This window comes from Antechinus flavipes, chromosome 6 (genome assembly GCF_016432865.1).
Source record: "Antechinus flavipes isolate AdamAnt ecotype Samford, QLD, Australia chromosome 6, AdamAnt_v2, whole genome shotgun sequence".
Classification (NCBI taxonomy): Eukaryota; Metazoa; Chordata; class Mammalia; order Dasyuromorphia; family Dasyuridae; genus Antechinus; species Antechinus flavipes.
Window position 1 is genome coordinate 187,925,875 of NC_067403.1, and position 16,364 is coordinate 187,942,238.

Genomic DNA, 16,364 nt, shown 5'->3' on the forward strand with positions numbered 1-16,364 from the left:
GCATTTACACGTTTGGGACCAAAATATTCCAACATTGAGGATGTACCAGAAGCAACCTGCCAGAGCCTTTTACTGCAAACAGGAACTCAGGAATGTTAGAACTGGAAGGGCCCAGACAGCACAGAATGTAAACTCCCTAAGAGAAGGGACCGTGTCATTCTTTGTCTCCCCAGTGGCCGTCACCTGGTAGGTGCTTGACAAATGCTTGTGGACTGAAGGGACCTTAGAGAATACCGAGTCCAAACCTTCATTTTAGATGGGAGGAATCTGAGTCCTGGGGAAGGGAAGTGCCTTGCTCCAATTCACTCAGCTAACTAACGAGTGAGGGCCGTCTCCCTCGGAGTCTGATCCTGGCGAGAATGAGGCTTTGTATGGTTTAGCAGATTACTGTTGCCACACCTGACACGCATTTATTTGGTGTGTGTTTGGGTGGGGGTTAGTTCCCTTTCCTTGCAGCCTGCTTCCTCCCTCTCAGCTCTGCCTCTTGGCTTCCCATGGAAGGGTAGGAGGCAAGGAGGAAGGGGACATTGTGAAAGGCCCACCTGGATTTCCCGTTCAGCGGCTGCTCTGGTCACTCAGCCCTCATCTGAACCACCTCCCCCCCCAGATCAGTGACAAGCATCGTGTATTGTTGAGCTGCTTCCAGCAGGTGGCAGCTGGAAAGGGACCGCCCGGCATCATCAGTCCAGAGAGTCCAGAGTCATGAGAGAAGGCTGCCTGTGGCATAGCTGCCCCCCGTGACTGGGGCACGGCCTGGGCTGGCAGGTGCCGCTGTCTCAGCTGGGGACCTTCCTGCACAGACTGAGGAAGCAGGACTAGGTCCCCCAGCTTCCCTTGCAGCTCCGAGCATTGTGCTAAGGCCCCTGCCAGCTGGGACGTTCCATTTCCCATCAGCTCTCACGTTTTCTGGTCTAGGCTGACGAGTTAGATTGAGTGGGGGCTTGGGGAGTGGGCCCAGGCAGTTAAGAGGGATTACCAAGCCTGGCACAGGAAGAACTAGTGACTAGACCATTAGAACTGAGGTCAGGACTAATCCTTCTGTGCTTTTCAGACTTCCACAGGTGTTCCAGGGCATCGCTGGGAAACTCCACCTTCATTCTGCACCCAAAGGAAATAAAGACCTTTTTTATCCACTTCCAAAAGCAATGAAATGCTTAGAAACCATCCTTGCCACTGTCCTGAATGTCTTTGAAGCCTTGCATGTGGACTGCCAAAGGGGTGATAAAGGCTAGTGGGAATTTATAGAGGAAGAAAGATGTATATTTTGTAATAAACTGTAAATTATGCAACTATCAGTGGCTTTTTCTTCTTACGGACATAAAAAGTTTGGTCTTTATTTTCTCTGAGTTGCCTCTGTCCCTTCTACATGAATATTATAAACATGAAACATAGGAGAACTGGGAAAAACCAAGAGAGATAAAAAAAAAAAAGCTCCTGTTTCTAAGAATTTCCTCTTTATGACAACATGAGGTAGGTCCTATTTTTCTCCATTATATAAATGAGACTCAGAGAAAAATGACCTGTCCTAGGTTACCAAGGTAGTAAGTATCAAGGCAGGACTGAGAGGTAGCTGCTATTATTATCCCCATTTTACAGATGAGGAAACTGAGGCAGACAACAATATTGCTCAAGATCATAAGCAATAACTTTTTGAGTCCAGGTTGGAACTTAAGTCTTCCTGATTATGAATCCATTGCTCTATCCACTGAGCCATCTAACTGCCTCTATAAAAACTAAAAGGAAACATTTCCCACCCATATTCCTCCCAGTTCCAATCTGAGTCTTCCAACTCCAAAGCAATCCTTTGTCAGCTATAGCAGCGGTGGCAAAATCAAATAGAAATGAATTAAATTCAAGCTACAAATGAACATTATCTGTGTTATATCATATTTTTATTTATTATGTTAAACATTTCCCAATTACATTTTAATCTGGTTGGGAGCACTCTGGAGTTTTGTCCAGAGTTTAGTGACTTTTGCCTCACTGTGATTCCTGAAGAAAGAAGTGGGAGTTGAAACCCAGAAATGAGCTTAATGAGGAAAGATGGTTTCATTAAAGTACCTAACCCTAGGTTTTCTTTTCTTTTTTTTTTTCAAAGAAAATATGTATTTTATTTTGCAATGATAACCTAGTATGATGTATGGTTTAATTATATTATGAAATATACCTATATAAAGGAATTTAGCAGACTTCTTAATTCTGACCAAGCCAGAACTGCAAAGCAATAGTTTCAGACAATTAGTAACAAGCATTTTGTGAAATTTCTTTTGATATATATAAATTCATATATTTCCTTTATAATTCTCTGACATTTGACCACAAGTTCCACTTTCTTAATAAGCAATGTTTTTAATGTTCTCATTTAATAGTCCCTGAGTTGAGACTACTTTCAGTGTTTACTAAAAGGCTTCAAGTATTTTATATTAACCATATATACAACAGAAAATGTCTCCCAAGGTATTATACTTAGTTAATGAGAGTGCCCATGTTCACTATGGGGACGGAGAATTGAAATTTTTAATCAATCAGGTTTACAACAGTTCTTTTTATGTAGTTGTTTTTTTAAACTTCAGTATCCGAGTATTTAAAAAGTCCCTAACCTAGGTTTTCAAAATTCTGCCAATGAAATGCAAATTCTCCTGGACTTCTCAGAAAGGAAGGACTTCCCAGAATCATAGACCTAAAACTGGAAGGAATCTCAGAGATCACCTACATCTCTCTCCTAGTCCCCCCCCTTTTTTTCTTTATTATTATTATTTTTTAATAAAAGAGAAAGCAGACCCAGAGACATAATGTGACTTGATGCCTATGATGGTATTTGAAATCAAGAGTCAAGGAGACTTCAACATCTCCAATAGTAATCTGTATTCTTATCTCCTTTGCCCGTGCTGTTCCCCTGGTCTAAAACAAAAGGCCCAGTATCACCTCCACTGGATCTTGTAATTTAACATAGACTCATTCTCCGTGGATCATTTTGTACACATCTCATTTCTCCCCAGCCGAATTCCTTGAAGGGAAGCAGATTAGGAGCTCCATGCTTCTTTCCCAGAGTATTCAGGTCAAGCCTAAAGTGGCTGCTCAGTTATTTGTATTATTATTATTATTATTATTTTATTATTATAATTAATAAATATAATTGTAATAATATAATAATTAAATTATAAGTAATCTGACAAAGTTGAGGAGGTAGAACCCTTCTGGTAGAGAAATGGGGGATTGAATTTCTCATTTCTCCTTTCCCTCAAGGCCCAGTTCAGATGCTCCTTCCATGGAACCTCTCTCATCTTCCTTCCTTCAGTTTCTTATGGCACTTCGCCTGGACATTTTTGAATTGACTTGATTTTGCCTTCTATCATTTCTTTGTGTATTTTTTTTTTAATGTATATACCTTTCCCCTTTTCCTTGTAGACTCCTAAATTAGAGTGTTAGCTCCCGGAGAGCCAGACCTGTGTTGTATCTACATTGCCTAGAAAAGAGCCTTGGACATGGTAGGCCCTTCATAAGGGTCAAATGGAATTGAAACTGTACTTGTGCGACAGGAGGGGATCTTTTAAAGTATCTCTTTATCCTTGCAAAAGTAATCCCTACTATTCATTCAACACACATTTAGGAAGTCTCTACCACGAGCAATATGTTGGACTAGGTACAAACGAAGGTCACTGAAAGTGGGAAGTGGAATGATGGAGCTGGGATGAGGCATTTGTGCTGGAAATGTAACAAATACATTCTTGTGGGTCAGGGAGAGTAGGCTTCTCTGGCTTTAAAAATGTGCATGTCTGTACAAAATCATGTCAAAGTGACTCATATCCAGTGATAAAAATATATATCTCTAGATAGATATATAAATATATATACAGATATAGATATGTGTGTGCAATCATACACAAATATACACATATATTTCAATATATAATCATATTTGTATATCATATATTTAGGTTTGATCTACAAATCTTAAAACTTATTAAAATATTAGTTGTTATTATTACTACCACCCCTTCTAAATTCATTATGTTATTTTTGAAGCTGCCGGTTTTGTCTGCCTCTAATATTAGCTCTGAAAAAAAATAACCATTGCCTGCATTCTGGGTTTTTTGGGACAGTGAAGGCTACCTATGACAGCATTAGCCCCCCCGTTGCGGGGTGTGACTGATATGGGTACATACAAATGATTCCATTGCCTAAAGGGTCTCTTTTTGTCAATGTGGAATGTTGCCCCCCAGAATGTGCTGGGGTGACCTTGGCAAATCACTCTTTCTGTGATCCACTTAAAAAAAGTAGGGGGGGCAAGCTAGATGGCACAGTGGATAGAGTGCCAGTCTTGAAATCAGAGGATCTGAGTTCAAATCTGGCCTCAGACACTCTAAAGTAAGGATAATAATATGTGTAATACCCATCTCACTGGACTGGTTTGAGAAAAGTCAACCTTAAAGGACTAGCTGTGTGAGCCTAGGCAAGTCACTTAACCCCAGTTGCTTCAGCCAAAAAAATAAAAATAAAAAAATAGGGATTAGATTAACTAATAAACTAGTGTTTCTTGTACTCAACATTTTGTGATTCACAACCTGTTCCATCCTTTAATATTCCTCATTCTAAGATCCCTCCCGAATCTAACATTTTATATTCTCAGGACCTTTCGAGTTTTGACATTTGATATTAGTGGTGTTGAATTCAAGTAGAAGAAACGGATGCACCAAACCCCACAGAATGATCTTTCCAGACCAGCTATTAGCTTAGAATAGCACATAGTGATATTATCTACATTTTAATATAATTTTATTTATTTTGTTCACTATTTCTCATTTTAATCTGGTTTGAGCCATAATTGAGACTATTGTAAGCTAAGGGCTGCATGTCTGACACCCTCTGCTCTACATCGTAAGGTTCCTTCCCTCTCTGACATCCTATACCTTCCAGCTTCACTATTCTGTGTTCTCTTGTTCCTTTCGGTTTTGACATTCTACATTTTAAAACCCCTCTCACCATTCATGTTCTGTGACTATATTGTAGAGAGCCTAGTGCCAGAAAGGGGAGAGGGAAACTTGGCCAAAGAAGCAGTGAGTGAGGTCTTTTCTGTGTTCATTGTGACAATGCTAGTTTGTATTTGATGAGGCATTTCGGAAGAAACACTGAAAATGACCTTTATATTCAGCGCTGACCATCTCCCCCACCAAAGTGCGCAAGGTTTTCAGCTGTCAAAGTGTCTGCTTTTAACAACTGAGTTCAGTTCCATAGCCTTGTTTTTTGTTTGATTTCTTCCCCTGCTTCACATATGGCCATTCTACCAAACATCTGCCCTCTTAGAGAATGCCAGATGTCAAACCCTGAGTGATAAAGCAATTAGACCCCTTCCTCACCTTTGAGTTAATGAATAGAAATTGTGCGCCCACCAGCATCCGGGAACTTTTAAAGGAGATGCCTGTTTTTAGTCTCTTGCATAATCACACATGATTTTCTGCATGTGGATTTGAATGCTGAGTAGGAGGCAGTCAGGAGACCTGGGCCTGACTCTGCCATTTAAGAGTTCTTTAAGCCTGAGTAATTCAACCCTCATTTCCTCACATTTAAATGATCAGACTAGGGAAGTTTTAAGGGCCTTTCTAAACACAATAGCCTATAAATCTGATTCTTATACTCTACAATTCTAGTTCTAATTTTCTCTGTCTCTCTCTGTCTCTGTCTCTGCCTCTGTCTCTCTCTCTGTCTCTCTCTTTCTCTTTCTCTGTCTCTCTCTTTGTCTCTGTCTCTGCCTCTGTCTCTCTCTCTGTGTCTCCCTCTCTCTCTGTCTCTGTCTCTGTCTAGCTCTCTCTCTCTCTGTGTGTCTCTCTCTCTCTCTGTCTCTGCCTCTGTCTCTATCTCTCTGTCTCTGTCTCTCTCTTTCTCTTTGTCTCTCATCAGTAAATGTGACTCTGGTCCAAGCATCACTTCTTTCATGTAACAGAGTGGATTGGGCTTGGAATTGTGTTCAAAATTCAAGTTGTATCCCCAACCCTTAATAATCCCCAACCCTATATACATGTTTTAATCTCCACTATACTTTTGACCCTATCATTTTCTCAGGCTATTTCCCTGTATCTGTCTTCCCTTCACTGTTAAATACTTGTTGAGTTGTCACCCTTTAGATAACAACCTTTCTGAAGCTTCTGTTTCCTCATTTCTAAAGTAAGGATAAAGATATGTGTAAAACCTGTCTCACTGGACTGATTTGAGAAAAGTGATTTGTCAACCTTAAAGGACTATAAATTATTACCTTGGTTTAGGGACTTAGGAAAATTCATTCATTTCTTTGAGCCTCGATTTTCACATTTCCTACATGTTAATTGGCTTTGATCTTTTAAGGAAAGTAGAAAGCTAGATTTTCTCCTGAGAAGGAAGAAGCAAAAAGTGTTGTTGTTTTTTTTTTTTTTTTCAGAAGAGGACCTCCCTTCCTAATTCATGAAATAGATTGAAGACATTCCTTATAAATTCCCTCTCATCCTTTCATTTTATCTCAGGACTTCTCTGCGTATTCACCTAACCCTTCCTCTTGTTTCAGTCTCATTCCAGAGGTGATATATCCCTTTTCTTTTCTAAGGCTAATACCTTCCCTTATGTCCTTGGTCCCAGAGGTCTCCTGGCTCCTTCAGAAGCTTGGTCTGCAGATCATTCCTACTTTTTCCCTCTTCAATCTCCCCTTTTTGTGGGCTGAACTTTTTCCCTTGCCTACAGACATCCTCTGCTTATCACTATCCTTTTGACCCTACTATTTTCCTCAAGCTATTTCCCTATATCTCTGTTTCCTCTCATTGCTAAATTCTAAGAAGAACTCTCTTTCTTTATTATGTACCCACTCTTGACTCCCTTACATTTTGGCTTCAGACCTCACCATTCCACAGAACTTGCAAGTTTCTTAGAGAACACCAGTGACTGATACTTACTATTTATGTGATCTTGGGCAAGTAATTTAATAACCTCCTTGATCCTCAGTTTCTTCATCTATAAAATGAAGATATTGGACTAAATGGCCTCTGTCAATCCTTCTAATTCTAAGTCTATATTCCAGTGATTCTGATGGCCTTTTCTCAATCCTCATCCTTAGAGATTTTTTTTTAAAACAATTCCTTCCAAGAGCCCTACCAAATTCTTTTTATGACACAGATATGTTACTGATACCTAAACCAGGAAGAGCCAAAATAGAGAAAGAAAATTATAGACCTATTTCCCTAATGAATACTGAGACAAAAATCTTAAAATATCAGTAAAGAGTTTTCAACGGCTTTTCACCAGTATAATACACAATGACTAAGTGATAGCAGGATTGTAGGGCTGGTTCACTTGCAGGAACACTATCAGCATAATTGACCATATCAATAACAAATCTAATAGAAATCATATTATCTCAATAAATGCATAAAAAAGCTCTTGGAAAAATATAACAGCCATTCCTAATAAAAATACTAGAGAGCATAGGAATAAATGGAGTTTCCCTTAAAATGATAAGTAGCATCTACCTAAAATAAAAAATGATAAGTAGCATCTACTTAAACTATTGGCAGATATTATATGTAATGAGGATAAGTTAGAAACATTCCGAATAAGATCAGAAATGAAATAAGGTTGCCCATTATCACTACTATTATTCAGTATTATACTAGAAATGTTAGCTTTAGTAAAAGAGAAGAAAGAGAATTCCTTCTTCCTTCAAAAGTTCCTAACCTAGGATGCATGGGATCTTTTTTTAAATGAATATTTTGGTAATTATTTCAAACTAATGTTGACCTTGGCAATCCTATATATTTTATGCATTTAAAAATAATCCAGTTGGGGCTCTCTTCAACAATGAGATGATTCAAACCAATTCTAATTGTTCAGTAATGAAAAGAATCAGCTACACCCAGAGAAAGAATTATGGGAAATGAGTGTGGACCACATCATAGCATTTCTACTCTTTCAGTTACTGTTTGCTTGCATTTTTGTTTTCCTTCTCAGGTTTTTTTCTTTATTTCTAGATCCAATGTTTCTTGTGCAGCAAGATAACTGCATAAATATGTATACACATATTGTATTTAACATATACTTTAATGTATTTAACATGTATTGGATTATCTGCCATCTAAGGGAGGGGGTAGGGGAAAGGAGAGTTTTTGCAAGGGTCAGTGCTGAAAAATTACCCATGCATATGTTTTGTAAATTAAAAAAATAATAATAATCCAGTAATAGATACATAGGTTTCATTAGACTACTAAATGGGCCCATGACACAGAAAAGATTAAGAACCCCTGTTTCGGATATCTCTCCTTCCCTGGCTCCTGAGATACTGTTTCTCCAGGTTTTCCCTTTACTAGTTTGACTCTTTATTTTTGGTTTCATTTTCTGAGTTATCTACCCAGAATTGTATCTTGGATCCCCTCTCCTCTTTATAATCTCTCTGATGGTGATCTCATCCATTCCTATGGATGAGATTTGTCTAGATTACTCCCAAATTTATATATTTTATTTTCCTCCTGAATTCCAGTCTTGCAATTATCCATTGGATATCTTCTTCTGAATGTCCCCTCATGTCTCAAAATCACCATGTCCAAAACAGACCTCATCATCTTTCTATTGAAACCAACTGATCCCTTCCATTTCTCTATTTTTGTTAATGAGACCACCATTTTTCCAATAACAATGGTACCTTGCATTTATATAGTACTTTAAGGTTTAGAGTTATTTTCATATGTTAACTCAGTTGATCTTAACTTTGAGAGATGGGAGCTATTATCAGTCCCATTTTACAGATGAGGAAACTAAGACCAAGAATATGCCTAACTCCTAAATCTAATCAGTGACTGAATCTAGTCTTTTTGATTTTGCATTCTTCACACTATCCATTATGCCACCTAGCTCCCTCTAAATCAATGTTTTGTAGTCATCTTCAACTCTCTTTTCTCTTCTCTACTTTCATCCGCTTGGCAAGTTCTGTCAATCTTATTTCCATAATCTCCTTTGCCACTAATTTTCCATTCTCACAGCCACTACTGTCAGACACTGAGTAAGTTCAGACAGATCACTTAATTTCTGCCTCAATTTCCTTAAAATGGGGATAATAATTACACCTACCTCCCAGAGTTACTGTAAAGATCAAATGAGATAATAATTGTAAAGGACGGGAGCATTAATTAATGCTTGTTTCCTTCTCCAGCCTAATTCAGATCCTTATCACTTCTTATGTAAATTATCATAGACTGGCATTTATTAAGTGTCTTTTATTCCCAGCACCCTGCTGGACACTGGGAATAAAAGACAATAAATGAAGTGATTCTTACTCTTAAAGATCCTCTAACTTCCCTTCCCTTTTTCTCTCCATTCTATTTTTTTTTTCAGAGCCACCAAAATAATCTTGCTAAAGCATACCTGGTCTTATCTGTTCCTGCTTAAAAACCATGAAATTTCCTCTTGCCACATGACAAAACCCAAGCTCTTTGCCTGACCTAGAAAGCCATCCAGTCCAGCTTATCTTTTCTGGTGGCCTCTTTCATATTCCCTTTATACACTCTATGTTCCGGTCAAAATAGACATCTGGCTCTTTCCCAAATTCAGCTGCCACCTTCAGGCATCCAGCATTGCCAGCAATATACTCCCTCATCTTCTCATTTCAGAATCCTTGGCCAAGGACCAGGCCAGATGCTGCTTTCTCCATGAAACTTTCCCGAATTCCCCCACCCACCCACCCAAAGGCATTTTGTCCTTCCTCTAAGTTTTTACAGCACTCTCTGTCTGAATCTCTCCTCTCCTCTCCTTCCCCATCACAGAGTGCCTTGCATGATGCTTAGCAGCATTAATACCACATGCCCACCTCCCCATTGAATGTAAGCTTTTTGAAGACAGGAACTATATTTGTTTCCAGTTCTCTTTTACTTTGCATAGAGTAGTCCATTAATAAATATTTGTTGAATTCAGTTGAATGTGGTATCAAGGAAAGAGCACTGCTTTTAGAAACAAGGGATCCATGTTCAGATCCCACCTCTGCTACCCATGTTACATTAGCTAAATGAGAGGCAGGTTAGTGGTACAGGAAATAAAACACCAGGTCTAGAGATCTAGAGTCAGGAAGATCTGAGTTCAAATCTGGTCTGAGATGCTTGTAGCTAATAGCTGCATGACTTTGCTTTGTCTGCCCCAGTTTATCTGTAAAAAATGAAGATAATAATAGCACTTACTTCATAAGATTTTTTTCAGGATTAAATGAGATAATGATTGTAAAGCACTGGGTACAGTGCTTAGTACATGGCAAGCAGTATATAAGTATCTTAGCTATTATTATTATTATTATATCACTTCTGGTACTTCTTCCTTTATAAAATGAGTGGGTTGGACTCAATTATGTCCAAGGTCCTTTCTAGCTCTATATCTGTGATACTATGAAGCTCTTAATATTGTTGGAGTTTCCCCTTGAGTTCTAGAATATTTCTGATCCAGAATATGTTTAACCCTTTGACTCCAAGATCCCATCAATAGATATATATCCCAAGAAAGCAATACAAAAGGCTCCATATACGACAAAATATTTCCAGCATCACTTTCTGTCAGGGCAGAGAATTGGAAACAAAGTAGATGGTCATCAGATGAGGAGATGCTAAAAAAATGCTATATCAACATGATAAAATGTTCCTCTGTGGTAATAAATTACATTATATATAGGAACATGGAAAGACTTCTATGAACTGATACAAAGTGAAGGGAGCAGGGCCAAAGAAACAATAGATACAGTGATTGCTACAATGTAATTGAAAATAACAACCATCACAAAATAATTGAAAGTGATTGTTTTAAAGTTACAAAGTACAAGTGTAACCTTCTCCCTGTAGTTCTCCTCAGGAGTGAATCTCCAGATTCAAAGAATCTGGAACATGTAAGATTTTTTTTGATGTATTGATTAATTTTATTGATTTTTTCACTTTCTCTATTCTCTTTTTAAAAAAAGTCTCCCTTATAAAAGATGGCTCTCTAGGAGGAAGACATACAGGGGAAATATAGGTGATATTAAAAGACATCAACAAATTTGTAGTTTTTTTTAAGTTTATCAGCTAAGAATGTCTTTTAAAGAAGGTACAAATGTAGTGAGTGCCTCATCAACTTGGAAACTTGAGGTCAGAACATCCTACTTTTTAACGTCAACTCTACTCTTTTTTCCTTTTGTAGAAAACCAAATCAGTCTAATGTTCTGTGACTGAAAAGGTCAACTATGTGTGGGCTGGTCTTTTCCTTTTCTTAACTGATGTCAGCAGATTGTTACTGAAAAATAAATCCCAGCCTGTATATATGTCAGAATGACCCTCCTTTAAAAAAAAACTTACCAAATTATTCAATAGGAGGAATTGAATTCTAAGGTCTACTTTTTCTACTCCTTGCTCAGCTCATGTGCCTAAAATATATATATATATATATATATATATATATATATATATATATATATATATATATATATAAATTTCACTGTTGCTAAAAACCCATTAAAATAAACCTTAGTAATTCCAGCAGTGGGAAGAAGGGCTGCCAGTGAACAAGGGGGTTTTAGAGGAAGGGCCCCAGATTTGGCACAGAGAATCTGCCTTCAAGCTTCAATTTGAGTACCTACATGCTTTGCACTCTTGAGCATACTTACCTGCAGAGTGAATCAAGATTGCTTATGTTAACAGTACATACTCAGAAAGGTTATTGTGAAGTGAAACAAGATGGTGTGTGTGTCTAGTGCTTTGAAAACTTGGAGGATAATGATGATTAAAATTAATAATAGTAGGCTTTATGTAACACTATGATTTTCAAAACTCTTTACAAATTTTATATCATTTTATTCTCACAGAGTAGATGCAGACAACTAAAGTGCACAGTGGATAGAACTCTAGGACTGAGTTCCAATCCAGCCTCAGATGCTTACTAGGTATGTATCCTTGGAAAAAAATCACTTGACTTCTGCCTCAGTTTCCTCAACTGTAAAATGGGGTTATAATAATTATATATATATAATATAATATACATATTATATATGACATAATATAATGTGACATATGTGATATAATATGTGACAAAGTATATAATAGCATACTTTCACATATTTAATATGTATTAGAATACCTGCCATCTAGGGAAGAAGGTGGGGGGAAGGAGGGGAAAAGTTGGAATAGAAGGTTTTGCAAGGGTCAGTGTTGAAAAACTACCCATTCATATAATTTGTAAATAAAAAACTATAATAAAAAATAAATATGTATATATATATACATATATGTATATATATATAATAACAGGAATCAAATGAGATAATATTTGTAAAGTGCTTAGCTAGCTGGCTTAACAAATCTAGTATTTAATAAATTCTTCCCTCACTTCTGACCGGGACATACTATCACAGGTATTATGACACTTTTGGACAGTCTCATACAAGACAAAGAATCACGAGTATCATAGATTTAGAGCTACAAAATCTCCAGCTTCTTCATTTTATAGATGAAAGGCATTGAAACCAATGAAGTTATCAGTATCCCCAAGAGCTGAACCTTTCTTAGTGTAACCCAAAACTTTAGCACGTTTTATCCATTGACTTTTGAGTGACATTGACCTTGCAGACCACTAAAAACCTCAAATCCTCTTCAGATAAACTGTTTTACCCATATCTCTATCTTATTGGAAAGGAAGAGAGAAGGAAAAAGAAGGGGAAACATGGATTCTAAGGATAAGGTCTTAAATTCATGTATTCATGGGAGGTGTTAAATTGAGACCATGGGGGTAGGAGAAGAAAGCAAAGAAAAAGGAGGAAAAGAAGGGAAGGAAAGCAGGAAGGAGAGAGAAAGAGCAGGAAAGGGAGAGAGGAAGAGTAGAAGAGAAAAAGAGAAAGAGAAAAATGGAGAAAGAGAAAGAGAGAAAGGAGAGAGATGTATGAGAGACAGACAGAGACAGACAGAAAGAAAGAACAGTAGAAATCTGGCAAACTGTGGTAAAAGGGGCAGTTGGTTGTATTGCCCTTCAGATTTCTAGCACCATGCAAGCACTGAAGTGATAAACATGGCAGGTTTTTTTTTTTTTTTTACTAATTTATCAGCCACAGAATTCTAGAGATAGACAGCAGCTTGAACACCAAAATGCTGGGTGATAAAGACATTGTGAGGAGTAGAACAACTCTACCTAGGATTTCCTTGGAAGTCTATCTGTGGCTCAAATAGGCTTGAAAAGCATTTTCATTTGGATGGAAAGCTGCCAATGGTAACCTAAGATTGAAGGTCAGATGGTGGAAACAATGTAGAAGGCAAATGACCAGGGTTTTCAATCCTGAACTTGCTGCATTAACTCAAATTAAGTCAGTTTTCCTTACTGACCCTCAGTTTCCTCATCTGAAACAGAAATTGCATGATCTACAACTCAAAAGTATGACAAAAGAACTTTGTAGACCTTAAGATGCAAAGGAAATATAAGTTGTTGTTTTTGTTATTTTTACAATGCAATATTCAGTTTGTTCCCTGGGCTTGGGTCTGCCTGGCTCTTAAAGGTGATAGGCCCACTCATCCACGAGATGAGGGAGGCGGGCCCCTGGTACCTCAGCATGAATGTATTGTTGTCAATAGCTTTATGGTTGCTGGGGTTTTGAGTTCCTGTCTCTGTGATGTGGGCTCAAGGTCTTCTTCCTCCCACAGCAGTTACCAAAAGAATTTCACAAGAGGATCATCTGAAATAAACAAAATTTTGATCCATTTCTGTTCAGAGAAAAATGTAGTGGCCCATTGAAGAAGTTGTTGAAGCTGGGCCTGATTGTGGGACCTGCTTGACATGGCTTGGTTGTTGCGCCTGATTCTTCTGGTGGCTCCCTGTTACCTGGGTAAGAGCCCCTCTCCCTCCTTCTCTCTCTCTCTCTGTGTCTCTCTCGTTCTCTCTGTTTCTTTGTCTCTGTTTTCTCTGTCTCTCTCTGTGTCTCTTCCCCATCTTTTTCCTTCCTCTTCTCCCTCTCCTTTTATTTCCCTCCCTCCTCCTCTACCTCTTCCTTTCATACTACTCCTTTTTCTCCTTTATCCTGTTTTTCTTCCTCTCTCTTTTTCTCTGTCCTCCCTCTTTCTTCCTCTTCATTTTTCATTTCTTTCTCCCTCTCTCTACCTCTCTTTCTTTTCCCCTATCTCTTTTTCCCTCTTTTCCTCCCTCCCTCTCTCTCATTTTCTTCTTCTCTCTCTTTCTCTTCTTCCCTTCCTCTCTTCCCTTGCTCCCTCTTTTCCTTTCTCCCTCTCACTATCCTTCCCTCCTTTTCTTTCTTCCACCTTGCTTTGTCCCCCTCTCCCTCATGATCTCATTTTAATCTCCCTACCATATAAATACATGAATTTAAAATATTATCCTCAGAATCTATGACTTACCTTAAGTTACACCTTGAGAGAATGAATTGATCTTTAAAAGACTGCATTTATATAATTCTTTCTTCATAAATTCTGTGAGGTAGAGAATACAAGTTCCATTTTGGAGGAAAAGGAAACCGAGGCTCAGAGATTGCACTAAAATCACATAATGAGCTGGTAATACAACCAGGATAATCTGATTTAGAGTGGAAAGAAAGAAGGACACAAGCCCTTATTAAGTACCTACTAATGTGCAAGGTTAAGTTCTTTACAAATATGATCTCATTTGCACCTTATAACAAGGCTGGGAAATAGGAAGGGACTTGATAAATGACCTAGCCCTACTCTGTCATTACAGATGAGGAAACTGAGACCTAGAGAGGTTAGTTGTCTGAGATCACAAAGATAGTACATGGTAAAAACCAGGACTTAAACCTAAGCTTTCTAACTCCCAAGTCTAGAATCCTCACTGTTAGACCATGTTAGATCCTTCCCTCTTTTTAGGTGCATACTGAATATCCAGAATATCTAAATCCCATCCTACAATTTTGTAGCTTTCTAAATTAGGGGGCAGCTAGATGGTACAGTGCTTAGAGAACAAATCCTAGAGTCCTAGAGTCAGGAGGACCTGAACTCAAATCCAACTTTAAATACTTACCTCTTACTGGTCAGAGTTGTGTATCCTGGGCAAGTCATATTGCCTCTCAAAAACAAAAAAGCTAAATTTGCACATATGTAGAATTTTTAAAAAACCTGCTTCTTTTGGTAGCCATCTCTAAGGGGGTGTGGGAAGAGAAGAAAAAAGGAAATTTACATGATAAATTTATTATATATTGAAAAGGAATAACAAGTTGCAATTAAATGTACAATAATCTTTTAACTTATATATGTTATGGAAATGCTTGTCTTATTCCATAAATTAAAAATTAAAAAAAAAATCTATCCCAATGTATTATATATAGACTTAGAGGCCATCTAGTCCAAGCCATTCGTTTTACAGATAAGGACACTGAGGACCAAAAAGGTAAAATAATTTACCCAAGTAAGAGAGAGTCCCAATAGAGAATTGAGGTGGGGAATCCCCTCTGGTCGAAGAGGTAAGTCCAAGGTGAAAAAATTTGCAAACCTGAAATCTGAATGGCAAAAGAGATTTTTATTGGCACTGAGAAGCCAGTTTGCTAGAAGACAGACTTCTCAGTGGCTGAGGTCCGGTCAGGGAAAATGGCAAAGGTTAACACTGAGAAGAGAACATCTTCACAGTGGTCAAGAGTCCCAACAGGCAACCCTGCCAAGAAGAGAGCTTCCTTGGCAAGGCTAATTCCTGTTTCAGACTTCTGTAGAGATTTGGAGTTCAATATTGTCTTTTATTAGCAATCTGAGGCTTGGGCTTCCATTCAAAATTGAATGAATCCCTCAATGTTGTCATTGTCCCCAGGCCTAGATTCCAGTTGAAAACAGAGTGTTTATCTTGGAGTTTCAAGCCACTCAATAGGAATACCAGGCTGAGATCTCCAAATGAATGAGACCACTGAAGAGGGCGTTATCTGGGAGAGGTATGCTTTTCTTAGGGGAGAGCTTGAGACCCCAATCACCCTTCTTTTACGGATTAAAGAGGACACAGTTTCAGGATTCACCTCCATCTATGATGCCCTATCCCCAGCTCTTTCCATTACTACCCCATGATAAAACCTAGAAAGCCTGATTGTTGCATCTTGAATGAAGATAATAAAAATAATTGGAAGGTGGGCTCTTGGAACTTTTCTAGGCCCATATTTTTCTCTAGGCAATGACCATGTTATACTTTATTGACTGCTAAAAGGGTTGAATATAAACTGGTTTCTAATATGGCCAGCAAATTCTACTAAATGAAACCCTTGAATTTCATTTCATTTTCAGAACTGGTTTTTAATATAAAATGTTTTCACAAGAACAATTTTGTGAGTATAGAAATGGAGAACAAACTACTACTAACTTGAGCAATCACAGGCCCATAATTGGACTAATAGGAAAAGAAGGAAACAGGCTTTATTA

At 38.0% G+C, this 16,364-nt stretch overlaps 2 protein-coding genes across 2 annotated transcripts in view; both read left to right on the forward strand.

Moving 5' to 3' along the window:
• MAN2B2 (mannosidase alpha class 2B member 2) overlaps nt 1-1,292 on the forward strand; it is a 77,581-nt gene extending 76,289 nt beyond the window's left edge. Inside the window, exon 19 of the mRNA XM_051965825.1 lies at nt 1,052-1,292. Coding sequence (XP_051821785.1) covers nt 1,052-1,149 — 98 coding nt within the window. The 3' untranslated portion in view covers nt 1,150-1,292. The remainder of the gene's footprint in view (nt 1-1,051) is intronic.
• A 10,407-nt stretch (nt 1,293-11,699) lies between these two features.
• Nucleotides 11,700-16,364, forward strand: part of LOC127540078 (uncharacterized) — a 38,790-nt gene continuing 34,125 nt past the window's right edge. The window contains exons 1-2 of the mRNA XM_051964621.1: nt 11,700-11,902; nt 13,647-13,828. Coding sequence (XP_051820581.1) covers nt 13,780-13,828 — 49 coding nt within the window. The 5' untranslated portion in view covers nt 11,700-11,902; nt 13,647-13,779. The remainder of the gene's footprint in view (nt 11,903-13,646; nt 13,829-16,364) is intronic.